The sequence below is a fragment of the Eptesicus fuscus genome, chromosome 8 (genome assembly GCF_027574615.1).
Source record: "Eptesicus fuscus isolate TK198812 chromosome 8, DD_ASM_mEF_20220401, whole genome shotgun sequence".
NCBI lineage: Eukaryota > Metazoa > Chordata > Mammalia > Chiroptera > Vespertilionidae > Eptesicus > Eptesicus fuscus.
The window spans coordinates 41529089-41554733 of NC_072480.1; the positions used below are offsets into that span (position 1 = coordinate 41529089).

General features: G+C 37.8%; 1 protein-coding gene and 1 pseudogene across 1 annotated transcript in view; one reads left to right on the plus strand and one right to left on the minus strand.

Annotated features, from left to right (window-relative positions):
• Positions 1-25645, plus strand: part of PIBF1 (progesterone immunomodulatory binding factor 1) — a 203066-nt gene that overhangs the window by 49438 nt on the left and 127983 nt on the right. The window contains exon 10 of the mRNA XM_054719848.1: positions 14420-14518. Within this exon, the coding sequence (XP_054575823.1) occupies positions 14420-14518 (99 nt within the window). The remainder of the gene's footprint in view (positions 1-14419; positions 14519-25645) is intronic.
• LOC114232420 (probable inactive 1-aminocyclopropane-1-carboxylate synthase-like protein 2) lies at positions 19253-24076 on the minus strand (annotated as a pseudogene).

Consider the following 25645-nt stretch of genomic DNA (forward strand, 5'->3'; position numbering starts at 1 on the left):
GCAGTATTAGGAGAAAATAAATGCTTCTTATTTCAATGACAGTTGTTTTTACATACCATCATTATAGTTCATATGGCTTTTGAAAGTTTATATTATAGTGGGAAAATTATTTTGAAATTGACTTAATTGTTATACTAGTTTATCAGCACAATGTGGGTGTATGATATTTTGATCTTTGCCAACAAGCAAGACTTTAAATCAGACTAAGGTTGATGTTAGGAAAGTTTACATTCATGCTCTCAGAGCAGCACATTTACTTACTTAGCAATATTTATTGAGACCCACCATATGCCAGGTACATGCTAGATACCATAGATACAGTGGTGGCTCTGCCTTCACAAAGCTGGTCATCTAATGCAGGAGTAAGACAAATAAAGAAAAGGTGATGAGTACGATGATAATGGAGAAACAGCAGGATGAGACCACATGCATTCAAGGTGTATCTAACCCGGCCTTGGCAGGAATGGGGAAGACTTTGTGGAGTGAGAAATACCAGGCTAACACCTACATGAAGACAAGAGTGAGACTGTACAGGGAAAGAAATTGGGGAGATGAATGTATAGCATGTATAAAAACCTGGAGGCAAGACAAACGTGAAACTTTTTGAACAAACAATATAATTCAGTAGGGCTAGAACATAGAATGAGGAGCAGGGAATTTCAAGTGATGAAATAGGAGAGGGAACCAGTGGGGAACTACTGATAAATTTTAAGAATATACGTGATATGATATGATTTCATATTAAAAGACCATTCTGTAATGTGGAGAATAGATTGGTGTTATATAAGGCTATAGACGGGCCACTTTTAGAGGTTGTTTTCATTATCAAGATGAGAAGTGATAACAGAATTGGATTAGTAGCAGCAAGGATGGAGAGAAATGGGCCAGATTGGAAAAATGTTCAGGAGGTGGAACTAACAAGATTCAGTGTCTGGCTTGGATTGGAGAGTGATAAGAAGTTAAGGTTATCACCAGGTTTCTCGCTGCTTGCTTGCTTTTTTTAATTATTATTTTATCATTTAAAGTATTACAAATAGTAGTATATATGTCTCCTCTTTTTCCCCCATTGACCTCCCCACAGCCTCCCCCACCCCACCCCCCAGCACATTCCTCACCCCCCCAGTGTCTGTGTCCATTGGTTATGCTTATATGCATGCATACAAGTCCTTCAGTTGATCTCTTACCCCTCCCCCCAACTTTCCCCTGCCTTCCCGTTGTAGTTTGACAGTCTGTTTGATGCTTCTTTGTCTCTGTATCTATTTTTGTTCACCAGTTTATGATGATGTTCTTTATATTCCACAAATGAGTGAGATCATGTGATATTTATCTTTCTCTTACTGGCATATTTTGCTTAGCATAATGCTCTCCAGTTCCTTTCTTGTATTTATACTAGAGGCCCAGTGCACAAAATTCGTGCATGGGGGGATGTCCCTCAGCCCAGTCTGCACCCTCTCCAATCTGGGACCCCTTGGGGGATATCCGACTGCCAGTTTAGGCCCGATACCTGTGGGATCAGGCCTAAACTGGCAGTCAGACATCCCTCACAATCTGGGACTGCTAGCTCCCAACCTCTCCCCTGCCTGCCTGCCACCTGATTGCCCATAACCTCTTCTGCCTGCCAGCCTGATCACTCCCTAACCGCTACTCTGCCAGCCTGATTGATGCCTAACAGCTCCCTTGCTGGCCTGATTGTCCCCAATTGCACTCCCCTGCTGGCCCGATTGCCCCCAACTGCCCTCCTCTGCCAGCCCGATCACCCCCAACTGCCCTCCCCTGCAGGCCTGGTCCCCCCCAACTGCCCTCCCCTGCAGGTCTAGTTGCCCCCAACTGCCCTCCTCTACCGGCCCGATTGCCCCCAACTGCCCTCCCCTGCTGGTCTGTTCGCCCCCAACTGCCCTCGCCTGCAGGCCTGGTCCCCCCCAACTGCCCTCCCCTGCAGGTCTAGTTGCCTCCAACTGCCCTCTGCCGGCCCGATTGCCCCCAACTGCCCTCCCCTGCTGGCCTGTTCGCCCCCAACTGCCCTCGCCTGCCGGCCATCTTGTGGTGGCCATTTTGTGGCAACCATCTTGTAGCGGCCATATTGTGATGACGTTGCACGTAATGCCACCTAGGGTTTTATTATATAGCATGTTTCAGGTGTACAACGTAATTTGATATGTTGTATGCACTACAAAGTTACTATTCATCATCATCAGATTTCTTGATTGAGCTACTGCAAGGACAGTGATGTGCTTTTTAAAACATTAGAAAAAGACATGGTTTTAATCAATAAAGATGATAAACTTAGTTTCATTTGAAGTGTCTGAAATAGGCAAATCAAAAAGTTGACTATATATAGTTCTAAATTACAGAAGAAAGATCTAGACATGATATAGATCCATAGGTGATATTATTTCTGTTTTACAAATACATACTTTTAGTTCTGTGGCTCAGTTCTGTTATGGATTTTACTAGAGGCCCGGTGCACTAAATTCGTGCACTAAGGGGGTCCCTTAGCCTGGCCTGCACCCTCTCGCAGTCTGGGACCCCTCGCTCCTTACCACTCGCCTGCTTGCTGCTCCTTAGCACTGCCACAGAGGTGGGAGAGGCTCCTGCCACCACCACTGCATTCGCCAGCCATGAGCCCGGCTTCTGGCTGAGCAGTGCTCCTTCTGTGGGAGTGGACTGACCACCAAGGGGCAGCTCCTGCGTTGAACATCTGCCCTCTGGTGGTCAGTGCGCATCATAGTGACCTGTAGTTCTGGTTGTTCTGCGGTAACCGTCACTTATGCTTTTATTATATAGGTAGGCTTTTATTGACTGACTTACTAACCTTAAAATTTATGGAATTATTTTGATGATAACATGCATGATTATTTCTAAACAATCCACATAAACTTTGATATGTAATCATTTTGAGAATTTTCTGATTTCTTAGTTTTTGTTGTGTGTTTTTGTTTGTTTGTTTGTTTTTTTGGGGGGGTTGTGTTTTTGTTTTTGTTTTTCTTTATTGAACTAAGGTATTACATATGTGTCCTTATCACCCCATTGCCCCCCCCCCTCCCCCCCACCCTGCACTCATGCCCTCACCTCCCTGTTGTCTGTGTCCATTGGTTAGGCTTATATGCATGCATACAAGTCCTTTGGTCGATCTCTCCCCTTTACCCCCACCCTCCCCTACCTTCCCTTTGAGGTTTGACGGTCTGATTGATGCTTCTCTGTCTCTGGATCTGTTTTTGTTCATCAGTTTATGTTGTTCATTATATTCCATAAATGAGTGAGATCATGTGATGTTTATCTTTCTCTGACTGGCTTATAATGCTCTCCAGTTCCATCCATGCTGTTGCAAATGGTAAGAATTCCTTTTTTGGTTTTTGTTGGTTTTTAAAAATCCTTTAAAATGCATCCCATGGTGATACAAGTTTAGAAAAATTAATTAGCCCCTGTTCTGTAAGATAATTGGTAGAGGTAGTTGTGAAATAGCTGACAGAACCATTTCTGGAAGCTGGGAGGTTACCCTTTCCCCACTGTTTGACTCCATATCTACATCAAAATGGACACCACCCAATCAGGAGGTTGCTGGGACTGGGGCTGCTGTCCTGGAAACCCTAGTCAGCCACAGGAACCAGTGACCTCATGGATTTCAAAACTACTATAGACAGTTGCCACCAGGTGGTGCTAAACTATAACCTGGTCCAAATGGCTTTGAATTGCACAGGGACTCCTAGCCAGCTAGTTGTATAAGCTCACCTTTATCATTTTATTAATGTCACAATAATTCAACCCAATATTTTATGTGGCTGAATCTTTTTGAATCATATTTTCACCATTTTGGCAGGATTTAACTGTAGTTACATTTTAGGTCTCACTAGTCTTTTACAAGGTTAAAATAAATTGTAAATTATTTCTTTTGAAATCTTACAACTTATAAATCATTAAGGAAAGGATCTTAGTATTCCTTGTTTATAAAACATAAGATTTAGAAAACACAGTTTATGCATTTAGATATTTTCATGTCTGGACAAATTAATTACTTGCTTTGGACTTCGATGTATAATTGTGTCAATTGTCTCTTCTCAAAGTGTGCTATTACAATATGAATTAAATGCATGAAATATTTATCTTGCATATTTATACTTAATCTCCTTACTTCTCCCCCAATAAATATCTTTAGAAGAAAGTTAAATGATGAGATTAGAGCACTATGTTTTGCCTTTGGTTTGCTGTCTATACATTGAGGGATATTAAGAAAGAGCCTTTCATTTTATCTTACATGTGGAAAGGAAAGATAAAATTCATGCCATCTAATCTTGGTATTTGCCCCTGCAGTCTATCATACTTGTGAAATTAAGGGGTTGAGAGGGAAGAGGAAGAAAGTAGAAGAGATAAAAACTTAGAGAGGGCAGAGATAAGCCAAGAAAAAACGTGGGTATTTGGGTATGGCAAATATACTATACAGTAGTCCTCCCTTATCCACAGGGAATATGTTCCATGACCTCCAGGATCTATTGAAACCATGAATAGTGCCAAACCCTATATATACAAATTTTTTTTCTGTACATACATATATTTTCACTTAAAGGAAACACTTTACAGCTTTTCTTTGGTATATTCAAATTGCCAGCATCACTACTCTTGTGCTTTGGGGCCATGAGTCAGTAAAATAAGGGTTACTTGAACACAAGCACTGTTATAACAGTGAATCTGATAACCAAGAGCGCTAGTAAGTGACTAATGGGCAGGGAGCATAGACAGTGTCAATACACTGGACAGAGGGATGATTTACATCTCTGGCCAGATGGAGAAGGACAGCATGAGATTTCATTTTGCTACTCAGAGTGGCATGCAATTAATTTATGAACAGTTTATTTCTGGAATTTTTCATTTAGTATTTTCAGACCATGGTTGACTGTGAGTAACTGAATCATGGATAAGGAAGAACTGCTGTCATTGAGATTATAGTGTGTATGTATGCTTTGACTCAGTCTGTGAATTACATTTCTTGTCTTTTTCTGTACTTTATAGTTGATTTAAAATGCCAGTTCTAAGCTGTGGAAAAATGAGTGAAAGTCACTCTGGTGGTGAGATATATTATATAAATAACTTCTTGCTTAATTGGTATTATATAATGAGAACATACAGACCCTCTTACATATTTGGAGGAAAATAATTATTCCTTGAATGGGAGTATATTATGAAAAAGATTTGGAGCAAAAGATTAAACTTAAATTCTGGCTCTACCACTTACTAGCTGAATGAACATATCACTTAATATCCCTGAAGTTTAATTTCCTCTTATATGAAACTAGAGGCCTGGTGCACGGATTAGTGTGTGTGTGTGTGGGGGGGGGGCGGGACAGGATCCCTCAGCCTGGCCTGTGCCCTCTTGCAATCCGGGACCCCTCTGGGGATGTAGCAGTGCACCAAGCAGCAGGCAGCCAGGGAGGAGCCCAAGCTGGGGCTAGGCACCGCGCTGCTCGTGCTCATGCCGGCCCGCTGCACCCGCTGCTGTGGAGAGGCTCCCGCCACCGCAGCTGCACTCGCCAGCCGTGACCCTGGCTTCTGGCTGAGCGGCACTCCCCCATGGGAGTGCACTGACCACCAGGGGGCAGCTCCTGCGTTGAGCGTCTGTCCTCTGGTGGTCAGTGCGTGTCATAGCGACTGGTCGACCAGTAGTTCTGGTTGTTCCAGTCATAACGATCGCTTAGGCTTTTATATACATAGAGAGATGAGCTAATAATACTATTTCACAGGGTGACCTATAAGGTCTAAATGAGATGTGAAAAGTACATTTTACATTATAAAGCTATAGATAAATGGTAGTTGTTTTGATACTTTTTGCCTATGTGCAATACTTAAAAATTCTTTTATTATTATGTTGACAATTCAACTAAAATGAGCATTATAAAGGCCAACTTTTAGCATTATGGAACTAGTTATCATCATTAAAAGGTACTATTACAAAATATATATTTATTCTTAAGTATTGGTCTCCATAGCATTTAAATCATTTTTAATGACACAGCATAGACATAGAGGGTCTGCATGCCATTTTTTAAATCTAAAATTCTGCATAAAATATCTAACTATCTGTTCCTAATGAATATTGTGAGATAATAAAGTAAGGGGAGATAAATTCAGCTCATTATTTAAGTTTTTCCAGGAAGTAAAACTACCTTTACCTAAGGTAGTCTCATGGTTGTAAACACAGATAGAACTATTCTCATAGTGATGCTGTAAAAAGGGTAATGATGAATTTGTTAGAGGTATTCATTATGTTCTTGAGGCTGCACAGAATATGGAAATTCACATTGCTTTACAATTATTTGTAAGGGGGAGAAGCAGTAAGGAGATAGAAAATATGCTTTTAAGTGTAATTGGTATTGCTTTAGTGATTTTTATTTTCCACCATTTCAATAAAAACCATCTTGATCACAATTTATCATTGTACTCAAAAGAAACTTTAATGGCATAAGCATGAAATTTGTGGAGAATCTGGGAGTGATATTAAACACTTCTGATTCATAAATCTCAGTTTATTTACAAAAGTTAGTTGAGTATACATAATTACAATAGGTGAATTGGAACTCTAGTGTACAGAGGCTCCATTCATCATTTAAAAAGTATATGTCCTCATTAGTGCTTAAACAGACTTCTTTCATTCATGTGTTACCAGATAACTTTATAATTTTTAATGGAAAACTTAAGAATATTTTACTTTGCCAAAACCGGTTTGGCTCAGTGGATAGAGTGTCAGCCTGCGGACTGAAGGGTCCTGGGTTCGATTCCGGTCAAGGGCATGTACCTTGGTTGCGGGCACATCCCCAGAGGGGGGTGTGCAGGAGGCAGCTGACCGATGTTTCTTTCTCATCGATGTTTCTAGCTCCCTCTCCCTCTCCCTTTCTCTCTGTAAAAAATCAATAAAATATATATATATTTTTAAAAGATTATTTTACTTTGTCTTTTCAGTTAGACTATTCTGAAAGTATAACTCTTTCAGTATCTTAACTTGTCAAATAATTGTAAATGAAACTTTGTTGGCTGTCTTTTATTGTTAACTGTATTTTTTATTTTATAAGTGATTACCACATATGTTTACTCCTTAATTAATATTTTATTATTTCAAGATTTATAGGGTGTTTCAGATATGAAGCAAGTTGAGTTCAGGATATGTAAGAACTTGTAATTAACTATATTGTATAGTTCATAGAGAGTAGTGGGGGAAGCTGGTAAGGTAGGAAAGGGTCAGATTTCAATATATTTTTATTTTTATTGATTTCAGAGAGGAAGAGAGAGATATATCACTGATGAGAGAGAATCATTGATTGACTGCCTCCTACACACCCCCCACTGGGGATCGAGCCTACAACCTGGGCATGTGCCCTGACTGGGAATTGAACCATGACCTCTTGGTTCATAGGTTGAAGCTCAACCACTGAGCCATGCTGGCTGGGCAAGGATTTGATTTTAAAAGGCCCTATTGTCAGTTGGGGACTTGGGGAGGTATTATAGATATTTTTTTAATTGTGGTTTTAATGTGGGGTAGATTATGGTTGAAAAGGGAATGAGGCAAAGAGATTGGTTAGAAGACAATTGGATAGAATAAGTGAAGATGAGAAATGGAAAAGAGAAGAGCTGAATTTAAAGAAAAGGTAGTAGAATTGGGAAGACCTAGAGATTGACAGGAAGTATACATCAGGAACAACTCCAACTTCTCTTATTAACTAATCTCTGAGACATGGATGATCAGGCATGACCATTAACTCAAGGCTACAGAGAAGATTTAGAAAGGAAGATAACAATTAATTTCTGATCTTTTACAGGTTTGGCAGCTATGACCAAGCCCAAAAGTACTTGTCTAAGATTACATAGTTTATTACTGGAAATTTTTCTCCACTATGCCCTAGACATTACTCCCCTAAGCCCTCAGAGTACCAGCAGCCTTCCCTGTTTTTCCCAGGTAGAACTCTTACAAATATCATCATTTTCTTTTTATACAATAAGAAATCTTGGGAAGCATTGCCCTAATTATTATTCTCTAAATGAATACCTTTATATTTTTTAGGTTTTCATATTTAGATAGCATACTAACAATAACTACTATTTAGTGCCCAATGAATACCTGTTGTGCATCATGTTGTACTCAATATTTAACATACATGTAGAAAGGATTAAACAGGACACTTTATGAGGTTGTAGGTATTAGCATCCCCATTTTATAAATGAGGAAACTGAAAAAGTGTGATTTGCCTATGATTACAGACTTTTTACTTGGTTAAACTAGATACATCTCACTCTGCAATGCAATGCAATGCAGTTTCCCATTTTACTAGTCAAAGCTATAAAAACTGACAAAAAATTTCTTATCAAAACTGTAATTAATTTTGGTGGTAATTATTTAGAATTCCTGAGAAAGGTCTCTTAAGAGAGTTTGCAAACTATCCTTTTCACTTGAGGCCTGAGTGTGGATCATCAGAACTTCATAAAAGTATTTATAATTTTGAAAAATTAGTGAAAAGGCCTTTATTATTCTATAAAATGGTATAATTTTTTGATAGGACTTAGCTCTCTGACCATGCTCTTCTAAGGCCCAGACTCTCTATTTGTAACTGAGCCGTCCCCTCTCTCCTGCTCAAGGACACAACTCCAGCAGTCCTCTCCTTTGTCTTCTATATTAGCAGTTTTCCCATTTCTACCTTATAATTTCAACTATGTACAAACATGTTATTTCTTCCATCATTAAAAAGCCTTTTTTTTATTTCCACTTTCACCTCTGATCACTGCCCCATTTCTTTGTTCCTCTTTGTGGCCAAATTCCTGCAAAAAGTTTTATATATTCACTCTTTACTACCACTCCCCATTTTTAAAAATTTTCTATCAAGCTTTTGCCCCACTGCCACTCCCATACCTCTCCAATAAAGCTGTTCTTATAAGCACCCAGAGACCTTCATGTTGCCAAAAATCTAATGGTCAGGTTCTCAGTTCTCATCTTACTTGACCTATCAGCAATATTTAATACAGTTGATCGCTTCCTACTTCTGAAAACACATATCTCCTTGGCATCTTTTGCAGCCCCTTTATCTTATTTCCATGTGTGTATCTAATTAGTATCTTAAATTTAATATGTCCAGAAGCAAACTTCTGTCCATCCAGCCCTGCTCTGCCATCCGTCTGACCCAGCTCACTTATAACCCCTCTAGTGTATGTCATCTTAAAAACAAAAGCATCAGATATGGAAATGAGCAGTTTTATATTTCATTTAGGAAGAAAACTCTGAAGGTAGAAGTGACTAATTCAAATGTTTTTCCTATAAATAATCTCATATAAGCAGCCTGTTTCAATTCTTTTTTGTTCCAACTGGAAAAACCTCATTTTTATTAAGCAAAAATATTTCACTAGTACATGAAGGCAGAAGGTGAGAAGAATGGGTTACTTAGTTGTGCCGGCTGAGTTCTTCTGACAACCATGTTTTTTTCACTATTATTCTTGGTAAATTTCAAATTCTGAGGCATTTGTGATTATTTATTCAAGCTAAGACATACTCTTTCTTGGCATTGCCAAACTCTGATTTGTTCCTGTTAGAATTTCAGTGGTTCCTAAAGTTTTTTTCAGTCTTCTAACACTTTTCTTACCATTTTTCCAGTGTAAATTTAGATTTGACATATTGGCACCTTGAAATTTATTCTCTAGTAGTAAGAAAATGCATTCCATCCTGTACAGACGTCTGTTGTGTGTGTCATACTGAGGTTTTCAGGCTTTGGTTGTGACATACTTCTGGATAAACTTAGATGTATGAAGTCATCTCTGCATAAATATGCTAGATTACATATGAAACACATAGATTTTATTGCAATATTAAAATCCTCTTTTAGAGAAATAATTATAACATTCTTGTTTGAATGTTATAATTTGAGTGACGCTATCTCTCAGTTGTTTATCCAAGAAAGTTCTGGTTTATGCCTGTTTCTTTGGCATTATTATTAAGAGCAACCTCTTTTACTCTAAAAAATGCCTCAAATTGCAAAGTAAATTATTTGGACACTAGTTATAATACTAGCATATTCGCCTTCCTTTTGCATTTTACATAAGATTAATAAGTTTTCATTTCCCTTTTCTGTCATCTGTCCTCACAGTCCACCTCCCACACACAAATATAGGATGGGTGGGAGTGATAAGTATGTATATAACAGGTGGAGTTTTTAGGAAACAACATGAAAGAATCATGAAAAACAGTTTTGGAATTAAATGGTATCTTTCTAAAAGCATTTTTAAGGCTGAAATATTTGAATTTTTGTATTTTAAAACATTTGATATAATGTTAACCAATTGACCAACTCCCAACATCTTTCTTCATTATTATAATTATATTTAATTATATATGTATATATATTTGATTACATACATAGATTATATACATATATATATTGATTATATAATTACTTCGATTACATATGATATATATGTTTAGTTTGGACCTTTCAAACTTTAGCTTCTATAGCTCATACATGACACAGATAGTTTCTATCAATTTTTCAACTTTGTCTTTTGAAAAACATTTAAATTCTTGATATTCTTTAACTGTATTTTGTTATATTTTCTAATTCATTTTATATTTAAAAATGGATAATTTATTAGTTATATAACAGTTATGCTTTTATCTATGGCCAGAATACAGTCCATCATTTAACATCTATCTGTGCTATGAGATGATCATATCCTATACATCTCATGACAGAATTTCCCAAGGAGAAAACTTCTGTGAAACAAAGGAAGTGTTAGTATGAAGAAGAGCATGACTCTAGAACCAGACAGTTTGGGTTCACATTTGGGCTCCATAGCTTACTTCTGTGTGGACCAGAGGCAAATACGTACTTAATTGCTCTGTATTTCAGTCTTTTCCTTTGTAAAATGGAGGTAATGACACAACCTACACTTTGTGGGGTTGTTGTGAAGTTTAAATTATAATGTTATCATAACATAAAATATATTATTACAAAGAGTTATTATATGTAAAATACCTAGAATAGCTCCTGGCGCATGGTAAGCACTGTGTGTTTATTATTACTATTATTGTCAGTAGAAGAGTAGTTCAGTTTACCTCTCTCAGACATGATTTGAAACATTAAAGTCAATTGATAATATTAAAGGAAGTATCTGTATATTAGAGGTGGGGAACCTTTTTCTGCCAAGGGCCGTTTGTTTATTTATAACATCATTCTAGGATCATACAAAATTATCAACTTAAAAATCAGCCTGTTTTCCTGGTTGTTGTGGTTCAGTGTTTGAACATCAACATATGAACCAGGAGGTTTCGATTTGATTCCCAGTCAGGGCATATGCCCGAGGTGTGGGTCGATCCCCACTGTGGGGCGTGCAGGAGGCAGCTGACCCATGAGCCAGATTCTCATCATTGATATTTCTATCTCTTTCCCTCCCCCTTCCTCTCTGAAATCAATAAAAAAATATATATTAAAAAAAATATCCTGTTATATTTGGCCAAACATTTAATTAACTCACCCCTAATGCCTTGGCAAGGCGAGACCAAATGATTTCACTGTCCTTATACAGCCTGAGGGCAGGACATTCCCCGCTTCTGCTCTATATGTTAAAAGGAAATATGTCACTTCTTATTGGTATATGCAGGTTGTGGGCAGGGCTATGGAAGGTGCGGTGCCTGATTAGTAGGAGAATTTCTGGGTTTACACAGAAATCTTACCCAAAAGCATTTAAGGGGGACTTAGTGGTAGAAGTTCAGCTTTTAGCACTTTTATTCATTTCAGTTTTCTTTTTTTGAATTGTCTTGACTTATTTGTCCTTCTATATCCAACTTACATGAGTTCCCTTAATTCACTCACCTCTCTTCCTCCAATGAAAAATAATCATCTCCTCCTCTTTTTTGGCCATAGGATGTTGTTTATACCTTCATATAGCACAAATTCTAGTTGGCTGGATGGTACAGATTGTGGCATGGCGAGGACTCTAGGGCCGTCTGTATCTCCTCTCGTAAGCCCTACTGTTAGTTTAGTCTGGGTTTTATTTCGTTCCCTGTGACTTACTTTTATTTTTAATGCCCATTATTATAGGAAAGGTAATATAGCTAGGGACTGAAGCTCCTGTACCTACCAACTAAGCATTCATGAGTAATCAGTACTGTAAATGTGATCTATTTGGAATTTTGCTACTGAAATAACTTATAGAATAATAAGACTATTTGAGAAATGAAAATTACAATAAATTTATGATGATTTACTGACTAAAATGTATAGATCATCTAGGAATGAAAAATATATAAGTGTCTAATATACTTTGAGAATTTTATTCTGTCTATAAAAGTACATTTTCATGTTTCAGTTAGATAATAGAATATGTTTTGAAGGTCATTGAGATCAGTATATCAGCAAATGGCATGCCATTTTCTGATAACTACTTTAAATGCACTTATTTTCTTTTTAATGAAAGTTATCTTTACTCCAGTTCCTTTTAAATTATTTCATTTCTGGTTCATACACTGTTTCTTTGATGAATCCCTATTGCTTGATATGTTTTAAATTTTAAATTCATTGAATGTTGTGCACCATCCATAAGATGCCATTAAGTACTTGGCACAGCACATATGACCACTACGAATTTCTAATTGTTATTAGATATATTTATTAAAATTGTGTGGGTTTCAATGACTCCCTACTGACATTCTCTACGAATAATAAAAACCAACTTTTAATATCCAGCCAGTTCTTTATGGGAGATAGGATGTAAAAAAAAATACTCACTTTATGGCAAGACATAGCCAGGCTCAAATTATGGCTTTAACACTTGGATCGTGTGATGGGGCTAGGTGCTTCAGCTCTCTAAATTTCAGGTCACTCAGCTATAAAATAGGTTAGAAAACACAATATAAGGGATTTTTAAGGATTAAGTGAACAAAATCATTTATGTTACACTCTATCTTTATTTCAGGATTTTTTAAAAAATTGACTCTGAAAGAAGCTTACTGTTGGTATTTTTATTTTTGATCCAAAATTCTACTGTAATAAAAAATAAAAACAAGATTGGCTGTTTAAAGGCTCATGTCTGGCTGTATCATCTCCTAATTACTCACTGTTGTAACCTTCTACTTTTAGACATTTCCCTTAATTTCACTAAATGTATCTTTCTATCAACTTCAATTTCAATTACAGTACTATCATCAGTACTGCCAGTGGATGTTTTATCTAATATTCTGGCCCAGCGGTTTTCAACATTTTCCATCTCGTGGTACACATAAATTAATTACTAAAATTCTGTGGCACCCAAAAAATATATATTTTTTGCCAGTATAACAAAAAATAGGTATAATTTTTATTCATTCACACCAGACACTATTGTTGTGTTGGCTGTTACCTTTTTTTTTTTTTTTAAATGTTTTTATTGATTTCAGAGAGAAAGGGAGAGGGAGAGAGAAATAGAAGCATCAATGATGAGAGAGAATCATTGATCGGCTGCCTCCTGCATGCCCCCCACGCAACCTGGGCATGTGCCTTAACCAGCAATCGGACCATGACCTCCTGGTTCATAGGTAGATCCTCAATCAGTGAGTCACACCAGCCGGGTGGCTGTTGTCATTTTTTATTTGACAATCTAAGGGAAAAGAGGTCAGTGCCCCTGACTATATAGTCAGATACTACATGTTTAAAAATTCTTGTAGCACACTGGTTGAAAATTGATGCTGACCTCAGACATCCTTGAGCCCTACATGAATATTGACCTTCATCTCAGCTCCACTTCATTTAGCTACTCCAGTGGTCACAGCTAAAATTCTGTCACTGGAAGTACTCTTCAATCTCCAAATCACCATTCTCCAACACTAATCTCTAGTCTTCCATCTTGCTTGTACAACTACTTTCACTTTAATCTGTTTGTCACCTCATCAGTATTTTATGTCCTTTGTCCCTTCTGCTTTTGCCTAATCTATCAGCCCTTCTATGTGCCATGAGATCCCAAGGTCTATCGTCACTTTAGTTGTTCTCTTGCTCATATCCCAAACTTCATTTCCATTTTTATTCTGTGACCTCTATATTATGTCTTTTACTTAAAATATTTTATAGAACATTTATTAACATCTCAAAACTTCAGTTGTCTCATGTAAGTAATTATACCTGCCTCATTACATTATGGTATTAAACAAATTACTGTCTAGTCTACCTTCAACCCATGTGGAGAAAAGTTGTGAAGAAAGATAACATGACATTTAGAGATAGACCATGTTTGCATCTACACTGCTGCTGCCAGACCAGGAAATTTACCAGACCAGGAAAATTTAGATAATATACAGTTTGGTTTGCCATCCTTTAGGGCTCCTTAAGATTGTCAGATTGTCCAGCTCCACAGAAGCTCATTTATGAATCTTTAAAAGATGGATACTTATGTATTTAGAATAACTGAATGTATGTTTAAATTTTAGAAATCTCCGAGAAGCAAGGGATAATGCTTTGGCTGAAAAGGACCGAGCAGTGATGGCTGAAAAAGATGCTTTAGAAAAACATAATCAGCTCTTAGACAGGTAAGCATCCTGAAAATAGAAATATTAAAACTCTTCAATCTTTGTTCTTGTTATTTTTCTCTCAGAAAGTACATTTTTAATGAAGTATGATTTTCATTTCAATTGAAATATAATATACATGTAAACATTATTTTGTAATGTGTAACTTTTTCATACATTAAAACAAGACACAGAGTAATTCAGTCACCCTAGAGAGTTTCCTAATATCTTTTTGTCCATCTCAATCACTATTCCTCAAGAGACAAACACTGATTTCTATCTTCCTGGACGAAATGGAATCCTACAGTATGTACTCTTTTGTGTCTAGCCTTTCACTCAGCCTTTTATGTTTCATCCATTTGTTTTGTTATCAGTAGTTCATTCCTTACTATTGCTGAGTATGAATATACCACAGTTTGTGTATTCACTCACCCGTTGATGGACATTTAGGTTGTTTCAAGTTTGGAGCTATCATGAATAAAGCTGCTATGAACATTTTTTATACACTTCTTTTTGTGGGCATATGTTTTTATTTCTCTTGGATAAATACCTAGGAGTGGACTTGCTAATGATAGAGTAGATGAATGTTTTACTTTAAGAGAAGCTGCCAAGGTTAACTCTGAAGTAGCTGTACCATTGTACATCCCCCAATTCATTTTCTAAAAATCTTTTTTTTTAATTGTTTATTTTATTTTTTAAATATTTTTATTCATTTCAGAGAGGAAGGGAGAGGGAGAGATATAAACATCAATAATGAGAGAGAATCATTGATCGGCTGCCTTGTGGATCGAGCCCACACCCCAGGCACATGCCCTAACCAGAATCAAACCATGACCTCCTGGTTCATAGGTAGATGCTTAACCACTGAGCCACGCTGGCTGGGCATTTTTTTTTTTTTAATCTTTATGTTCTGATTCATGTGTAGGAGGGAGGAGAAGAGAGAATATTTCATTTATCACTAGTAAAAGAAATTTAATAGCCTAGCTAAAAGGAAAATCACTGATGAATGTTCAGTAATCACTGAACACAGAATTGTCAATGGTTTGACTATATGTAAACAGTGCTTAACCTTTTCATAAAACTTTTTATTTGGAAATAACTTCAGACAAAAAGTTGGTAAGATAGTACAGGGTGGGAATGGTTGGGTGTTGGGAGCCAATCAGGGAAAAAGGAGACATATGTAATACTTTAAACAATAAAAAAAAAAAAGATAGTACAAAAAGTTTCCGTTACTCTTCACATACCGATAAACTTTGAAAATAAGCTGAATGGATCTTTTAATTATTAAATGTACACTTGCAGTTTTATTTGTGGTTTAGCAGTACATCAAACTAAATTGGGGCAAGTCTTCATATAATTAACCTACCTTTAATTCTTTAGAATGTCAAAATCTTTTACAATGGCTCAAATTGTTATACTTGTGAATACACATCGGCTTTATCAACTTGACCCATAGAGGAATTTTAATAAACATAAGGTTGAATAAATCTTTTCTATAATGTGAAAATATGTCTAATTCCAAAGATCTTAATATGAAACAAATGTATAAATCAACTGTTTTTGTTATAGTGCTATTACAACCTATCTTTAAACTATCTTTTATTATGTATAATCCTTCTATTTATAAATCAATATGATTTCCACTAAAGATTTACTTGGCTTTTTTGTTGATGTTTTTTCAACGTGATAAATTTAGTAATGGCTCTAGAATAATATTTATGAACAAACTGAAAGAAAGCATAAGATTTTAGCTAGTAAACCAAGCAGGATTTCATAACTTGCTAGTTTGGTATGTTTTTATGAATTTGGAGAGAAGAGAATAGTAAATCAGTCCTCAGAATGAGCTACTTTATATTTATACCAAACTCTGTATCTTCTAAACTCTTGATATCTAAAATTCTTCTTGTCCTACTTATCCAAAGACAGGTATTTATCCTAAAGGCCATGGGATATTTTAGTATCTAAAAGTATCTTCTGAATCACAATAATTCAATTATTTAATGTTTATAAAGCACATAGAACAGTGTCTTGCACCTAAGTAGTACTATAGAAATATTTTAAAAAATATTTTTATTAATTTCAGGGATGAAGGGAGAGGGAGAGAGAGATAGAAACATTAATGATGAGAGAGAATCATTGATCGGCTGCCTTCTGCATTCCCTACACTGGGTATCCAGCCCGCAACTTGGACATGTGCCCCAACCAGGAATCAAAATGTGACTTCCTGGTTCATAGGTCGACTCTCAACCACTGATCCATAATGGCCGGGCTAGAAATCTTTGCTAATATTATAGAAATATCAACTATTTTTGTTATTAAGTTTTGCTAACTGAATTTTTGCTATTCAAAAGTTGATATATTTCCAAATCATTTTCTACTAGAATCCTATATAATAAAAGGCTAATATGCAAATGACCAAACAGCAAAACGATCGGTTGTATGACGCACACTGACCACCAGGGGGCGGATGCTCAATGCAGGAGCTGCCCCCTGATGGTCAGTGTGCTCCCCCAGGGGGAGCGCCGCTCAGCCAGAAGCTGGGCTCATGGCTGGCTAGCGCAGCGGCAGTGGCAGGAGCCTCTCCTACCTCCGCAGCAGTACTAAGGATGTCCGACTGCAGGCTTAGGCCTGCTCCCCATGGGAAGCAGGCCTCAGCCGTCAGTTGGACATCTCCTGAGGGCTCCCAGATTGCAAGAGGACACAGGCCGGGCTGAGGAAACCACCCCCCCCCCCCGAGTGCACGAATTTCGTGCACCAGGCCTCTAGTATTAAATAAAGTGGTACAGCTCATTTTTAAATTGACAGAATAAGAGGAACTTTATTCTTTTTTTAAAATATATTTTTATTGATTTCAGAGAGGAACAGAGAGGGAGAGAGAGATAGAAACATCAATGATGAGAGAGAATCATTGACCGGCTGCCTCCTGCACACCCTCTACTAGGGCTCAAGCTCACAACCCAAGCATGTGCCCTGACTGGGAATCTAACCCAGGACCTCATGGTCCATGGGACAGCTCTCAATCCACTGAGCCACACTAGCTGGGCAGGAACTTTATTCTTAATTCCTTGAAGTTATAGTAAAAACCTTGCTTATTCAGAGCCTGATTTTCAACCAGCCTTAAATACTTATGATAGGTTGAAGTCAAGACAAATAAGAGAAAAAGAAAGTGTTTCTAGACACACTAGAGATAACCTATGAGCAGCAAATAGCATCCATGCTCACACCTGTAAAGGACATTATAGGACCAAGCATTTATTGAACAACTGAATGAGAGTAATATCTGGGAATCTAAAACTCAAAATAAATGTGGGCTTTAACAAAATGCTTAAAACAGCTAGAAGTATTTCCCTGTGTTTTTTTTTTAGCTATAATATCGACAGTCCCTCTACTTTAAGTCTATAATATTGCTAGATGATTTCAAAAAAGTAAGATGCTAGATGTCTCCACAATTTAATTCTTCTTTAATTAATCTATAAATTCAATAAAATTCATGTCAAAAATTTCAAATTTTACTGAAACTTTAAAACTGACTAAAATTCTTTTTCAGAATTGTTATGGCTATTCTTATACATATAGTACCTTCACCCTTCCATATGAGTTTTTATAGTTATACTCAGGGCCCGATGCATGAAATTCGTGCATGGAGGGGGGTCCCCTCAGCCCGGCCTGGGCCCTCTCGCAATCCGGACCCCTCGTTCCTAACCGCCCACCTGCTTACTCCTAAATGCGTGCCTGCTAGCTCCTTACCACCCGCCTGCTCGCTCCTTACCACTTGGCTCGCCACTTCTTACTGCCTGCCTGCTTGCTCCTTACTGCTTGGCTTGCCACTCCTTAGCACTGCCACGGAGGCAGTAGAGGCTCCCGCCACCGCCACTGCGCTTGCCAGCCATGATCCCGGCTTCTGGCTGAGCGGTGCTCCCACTATGGGAGCACACTGACCACCAGGGGGCAGCTCCATTGAGTGTCTGCCCCCTGGTGGTCAGTGCACGTCACAGCGACTGGTCATTCCGGTCATCCCACTCTAATGGTCGCTGGGCTTTTATATAGATTTTTCACATTATGCCTATCATCCATTCAAAGTTCATTTTGGAGAATGGTGTACATAGAGAATGGTATACTTTTTAATGAAAATGTCAGTTTTTTAAATTTAAACTATACACTTAATGGGGTCCATTTGAATACACCAGCAAGATTTATTTTATTTTTTTAAGTCTGCACTCTAATTTCCTCTTGTGTTGGGTGGTGTAGCACAGGCCTTTTTGGAAGGGGGGTGAGTTAGGGATGCATTTGGAGTAAGTGGTTTGTAGTCATTTCTGTTTTATAGTTAAATTATTGCTAGCCATTTCTGAGTATCAGTGGCTTCCATGAATACTCTTATTATCTACTGTGCCTGATCACCATGTGTGGTGAGAGATAAGAATGTGTTGCAGGTGCCCATTACTGGAACCAAGCATTGTTGGCCTTCTTCTGTGTGTGTGTGTGTGTGTGTGTGTGTGTGTGTGTGTGTGTAGTTAATATGAAATTTATTAGATATAGGATACAAAATAAAATCCATTTAGAGCTCCCTTTATTCCTACAGGCTTTCCCACCCAAACCCTCCTAAAATCATTTCATGCCACAAAATGGCTAACAAAGAATTAAAAGGTGCAAAGCTTCCAAAAGTGACAGATGCTCAGCTTGAGGGTGCTGACTGGGTCAGATGAGCCAATTTTTGGAGGAGGCCACTGTTTTCTCTGTTACAACAGCAGGTCAATACTACAGCCTTCGGGACCTGAGGCTTATGTCAAGGACACCCTGAGCATGTGATTGGCTGGAGCTGCTGGTTGAGAGACAGACTGCTTGCTCCCTCTATGCATCCTTCAGTTGCTTCACTGCCAAATCTGCTATTGCTCTGTTAGTGCCTGAGAGAATCAGTGTATGGTGACTTTTAAGCAGAGGGGCTTCTCTAAAATGAGGCAGCAGAACCGGCCAGGCTCCTTACACATGTAGGACTTGCCAGGAGGCAGTATCAGCTCTTTGTCCAGGGAGCAGCAATAAAGGAGCAGCTCTTTCTCAAATGTGCATGGGTCCAGGTACTCTCAGGTTGATCCAGACTTAGATGCCAGAGCCACAATTGAAAAAAGGGATCTTCAACGCATTCACCCTGTTAATGTTGTACCTGTGAGCTGGGAGCGATTAGTGGGCAGGTACACTTTGTCAGTCCATTCTCTGTCATGGAGCAGCCAACACAGCTTGTGCTGGGTGATGCCAGAAATGCTGTGGAGGAAGCCAAAAGCACTCACAGCAGAGGCCACCTCCATGTTGGGAGTGTACAGAGCACCAAAATGGAAGCCAGAGATCCCAAAATCCTTATCAGTGTCCCAGATCACGTGTCCTATTGGGGTCAGGCCAACTTTCCATGCTCAGAACACTGGAGAATGTGATGGATTCATCAAACTCAGACAGCATGTAAATCTCATCTATAATCACGTGTAGGTTGTACCTCTTGGCAACTTCCAGGTATTCCCTCAGTGAGTCCCTGGAGTAGATGTCTCCCTTGATGAGCACCAGGACTATGACCTTTCTCCCCTGAAGCCTAGCCTCAAGCATGGCTTTCTCCAACTTGTCCAGTCAGTTGAAACAGACGGGTGTTCACCTCAGTGATCTCACTGACCAGGTGGATGTGAATCAGCTCAACTTTCACATAAAGGCGGGAAGTATAGGTGAAACCAGCATAGAAGGGGATGGGGGTTGGAAAGGCCTCACCTGTATCACACAGAACCAAGGTCAGTGCAGAGAAGACAGAGCAGCAGCCACTTAGAACAATCACATTTTCTGCATCAAGCGGGGCAGGTATTTTGCTGTAGTAGGTCAGGAACTGGGCCACTTCTTCCTGCAGGAATGCTTGTCCTCTCTGGTTAAAATATTGCAAAAGGGCATCATCCATGTAGTTCACAGCACTCCAACTCAACCTTTCAGTCATCAGGTCAATGCAGAGCTTGTTCTCACTGATACCAAGATTAATGAAGTCCGAGATGCTCTTGTCCTTATGGTATTTGTCTCCTTGGTAGGTCATGTAGTCCTGGAAGCTGGAGTGGTGTAAGGCAGAGATGTCAATCCCATGATTGCACAGGTCATGATTGATGAATGCAATCACTCAGTTGATGACTTAGCGGTCAGGCTGCCTCCATTGGGCCTGCTGCGCACTCCAACATCACCCCTAGAGTCCAGAGGAGCTCCAGACTTTGTGGCCCCAGACTGTAAGAGGTTGACCACCTGGCACATTAAGTGGACGAGGATGGCTTCCTGCTCCCTGGTGGTCTGCCTGCCGCTGCTTCTCCTGCTCCAGGTCCTGCTGCAGGCACCTGGTCTCCAGCTGTAGTCCTCTGTGGTCTGCTGCAAGCACAGGGTCAGCTCCATCAGCTGTGTGTGGGCGCTCTGGTTTCTGAGGCCCTGGCCCCTCATCTGGCCACAGGGCCTGTGGAAGGTGGTCTGATTGGGGACTCAAGAGTCTGGGTCTTTGTTTTGACCTCACCAGGCTGGCCTGAAAGCAGGGGGATAAAGTGAGAATATTATGAAAAATGACCTCTTTAGACCAGTGGTTGGCAAACTCATTAGTCAACAGAGCCAAATATCAACAGTACAACGATTGAAATTTCTTTTGAGAGCCAAATTTTTTAAACTTAAACTTCTTCTAACGCCACTTCTTCAAAATAGACTCGCCCAGGCCGTGGTATTTTATGGAAGAGCCACACTCAAGGGGCCAAAGAGCCGCAGTTTGCCGACCACGGCTTTAGACTAACATGTAGATCAAATTGGGCTGTAAAGCTTCTCTGAGTGCATACAGCTTTTTCCCTGGTGATAAAAGGGTCGGACTGCCACAACCAGGCCTGTATCCCCTGTGAGCTGGACTGTGCTCCTGAAGCTTCTGTCTGGATTAGGTTTGGCCTTTTTTTTTTTTTTTTAATCCTCACCTGAGGAGTGAGGATATTTTTTCCATTGGTTTTTTTTAGAGAAAGTGGAAGGGAAGGGCGTGGGGGAGAGAGAAATATCGATGTGAGAGAGACACATCAATTTGTTGCTTCCCACTCGCGCCCTAAACCTGTGCCAGGGATTGAAACTGCAACTGAGGTATGAGCCCTTGACCTGGAATCGAACCCGTGACCCTTCGGAACGAGGGCCAACTCTCTCACAACCACTGAGAGGTTTGTGTGTATTGGCTTATGTATATATAAACACTTATTGCTTGTGGAGCGAAAAATTGGGTGGCTGGGGACAGATGTTGGATATAGATTTTTTTTTATAATATGTTCTTTTGTCCTATTTAAATATTGAAACTTGTGACACTTCCAGCTTTTCTTTCAGCATTGTTTTCAGGCTTAGATATAATAAAATATTATAAGTACAAGACTAAACAAGAAGGGAATATATGGGCACAATTCAAGGTTAGTTAAATGGATTAGTAACTTTTTAAGGGTTTGACCCAGATGATTTTAGACAATCATTAATAATCAAAAGGTAGGTTTATAATGGCCATCAGTAATACTCTGTAGAGTTATATTACTACATTTAGTGCATTTAGAAAGGTATATTTCTACATTTTTGTCAGTGATTTGAGTAAAAATGATAACACCTTATGTACAAATTTGATATAATATAAGACAGAGAAGAATAAAGAAATTGATTTATGGAATGAGAATCCAAATAGATCTTTTCAGGCAGAATTAATGAGCTGAATGAAATTTAATGAATAAATATAAGATCATATACTTGGTTCCACAAAACCTGCATTATTAATATAATGGAGTTGAAATGGAATTGAAATCCTATATAATAAAAGGCTAATATGCAAATTGTCCCTTGACCGGGAGTTCGACCAGGGGGCGGGGCCGGCTGGCCAACCGCCCGTGGCCCCTCCCCCCGGCTGGCCTGCCCAATCATAGGCCCTATCGGGGCTGGCCACCGGACCCCACCCCTTCACGGATCCGTGCACCGGGTCTCTAGTGTGAAAATAAATGCTTAGAATTTAAATGTGAAAAGAACTTAAAAGATTTCAATATAGAGATATTATCCTACAGTAATAGAAGTTATGTCTAGAATGTGGTTGGTAATTCCCTTGTCTATAGAATTATGCTGGGATCTGGGCACCCAAGCTTTAACCTTTTGCACTTGGATGTTGAGTGTGACGGTTATTGAATGTATCAATAATTTGAAATATAAAAAAAATCCAAATAAATAAGTTTGTATGAAAAGAAACTCCAGTTTTTTATTCTACTGCCGCGCTTTGTGAAATCTGGGGTATTTAAAAAATTAAATCCCGAGTAGAATAAAGGAATCGAGAAAAAAGCAAGCGAGTGCAAAGGGTTAAATTGGATTTTAGTAAATTTACATTAATTGTGTTGGCCAACATACTTAAGTTCATCTCTGCTGTCTTATACCATACTTTCTATATTTTCTATATTTCTTTCTATTCACTTCTTGACTTCCTTTGGATTGTTTGACTTTTTTCCCTCACTGTCTCTTTTCGCCATTTAGCAAATCTATTTCTGTTATCTGGTGATTAACTAGAAATTTCAACAACAAAAAAGTAGAATTAATCAATAGCTGTACCATTTTCAAAAAATACAATTATTTTGAAAAGATTAACATGAATTACTGCTTTTCTGGGATAAATCTTTCTCCCCTACCTCATACTTTAGACAATATAATTGCTATTTTATGTAGTCACTGTTTGTTCAAATTTACTCACATAACAGACAATTTTTTGTTTACTGTTTTTCCTTGTGTCTCACATCTTCCTTTTGGGATCATTGCCTTTCTTCCCAAAGAACATCCTTACAATTTCTATTACAGTATGTTTATTGGAGATACATTACCTCCCCCATGTTTGAAAATGTCTTGGATGCTTTATGGGAATTCTAAGTTCAGTCATTCTATATGAATGAACTGTTTTTCTTATTTGGTAAGACTTGAAGTAGTAGAACTAGGATCGCTGAGTAAACACTACTAGACAGAGTAAAGATAAACTTTCTAATGGGGCTTTCCAATGGGATTGCTTTGTCATCTAGCATTCTCCATCAGAAGTGTCTGGGCATTAGCTGGCCGAGTGTTCAGTAGGATTGTGCTTATAAGGATTGAAGCATCAAGTGGGTAGCTTGATGCATTAGAAGTCCCTTTTAATACTGAAATAACCTGTGACAACAGCTCAAAAGAGTTAATACACTAAGGTACCATGCAAAATGAATGGTGAACCCAAGCTTTTTTTTTTTTTAGTGTATTATTTTTTAAATCTCTGCAGTTCACTTTTCCTATGTTTTCAAAGTAAAAACTTAGTGCTTAGGACTGTTTGAAAAGGACACTATATTTTTTAATATCCACTGAAATTCTTTTGACTTTAAATTGCCTAGAAATATTTGAATTCATATATTTTTTGAATATCATGTGTACTTTTGTATACAGTGAAACCCAAGGAAAAATATTTTTATTTTTTAGAGGTTGAGTTTTTAATACTCACATATGTGATTCTGCTTCCTTGGTATCAAAATCAGAATAAACAAATATGTTTGAATCTTTACATGGATTACGATTTCCCTGAATCATGCGTTAAGTAAATACAGCCTCAGACATGCCCATACACAATTTTCTAATCAGGTGTAATTAGTCTCAACTTTTTCATTGATGTTGTTTTTCTTTATCATATGCCTCATTTAATGATTAAACAACCAGTATTATTATAAGGAGAAATGTAAGGAAATAATAGTCCACTTTTATATATGAATGAAAAAGGCTTTTTACTCAAGGACTTTATTTTTTAAATTAAATTTATTGGGGTGACATTGGTTAATAGGATCATATCGGTTTCAAGTATACATTTCTATGATGCGTGATCTGTATATTGCATTGTGTACCCATCACCCAAAGTCAAATCAAATTATTTTCTATAAAATAATGAACTTTTCTCAGGCATATAAAAAGTCTACGTAGGTTCAAGTTCAATAATTTATCTAATAATAAGTAACAAATACAGCTTTCATGAATATGAACCTTATGTTCTGTTGCTTTGAATCTCTGCACGCACTCTGAGGATTCTGTCAAATGGGAAAATTTTAAACTTGATCATTGTGAATAATAGAATAAGGTGAATGCACTGTTACATCTGTAGGAACCTACTTGAGAGGCCTATATATGAATCTAAAGTATGCTTGCCATCTAGAATTACTTTTAATAGTATTTTTTTAGTTACGATTGTTTTAACTGCTTTAAAATATATATATTCCATATTTTGAAATGTATTTAGAATAGTTTTCAGTCTGTAAATATTTTTAAATAATTATTTTATGTTATGTTTTCAATCCCTACAAATTTTCTGATTATAGTAGAATTTTGTCCTCATTTTTACATGTAGAAGACAAAAGTAAGAAGTAGAGTAAGTGATTTTTATGTCATACTGGGCTAGTTTAAAGCTTGATATAGAAGCTAGTTGTCTTAAATTCCCAGGCAGTGCTTTATCCCCAAGATTAGAACAGTTTTAATATGCCTTTATTCTGCCATTTTTTTCATACTCTTACATTGCTTTATCTTTATCTGTCTCAATCTGCTCCTGGCTACTTCAGCTGGCAGGTCAATGTTTGCATCATTCTCAGTGTTATATTACTACGTTTACAACATTTAGAAAGGTATATTTCTACATTTCTACAAACTTAATGGAATAAGGATATTGAGATTTAAAACAAAAGCAACAGTGTTGTACTTAAACTTTATTTTACTTAACTCTGTAATAATTTTTTCATAGTATTCCTAAATTTCATGGTTACAAAATGCAATTTACATCATAATTGTTATTTCAGTGCATAAATTCCTAATTCTCAATCCTATATTAAGTTACTATTCTGTCATACTTCTTTGTGAAAGAAAGAATATACAATAAATTTATACTTTTTAGATGAAATCATTTAGTGTCTGAATTTTTTGATTGATAAAATGCTCTCATTAATGGGCTACTCTAATGAATGTCCATAGTTTATAAAATTATAGTTTCTTTGTTATTTGATTTCTCTTATTCCTTGCAATGTTCTATTTTTCCATAAGTTTTCTTTGTTTATATTGAAATAGTCTAACCCCATATTCTAAAATTTTTTCTTGGCTTTTAAACTACTGCTCCATCTGACG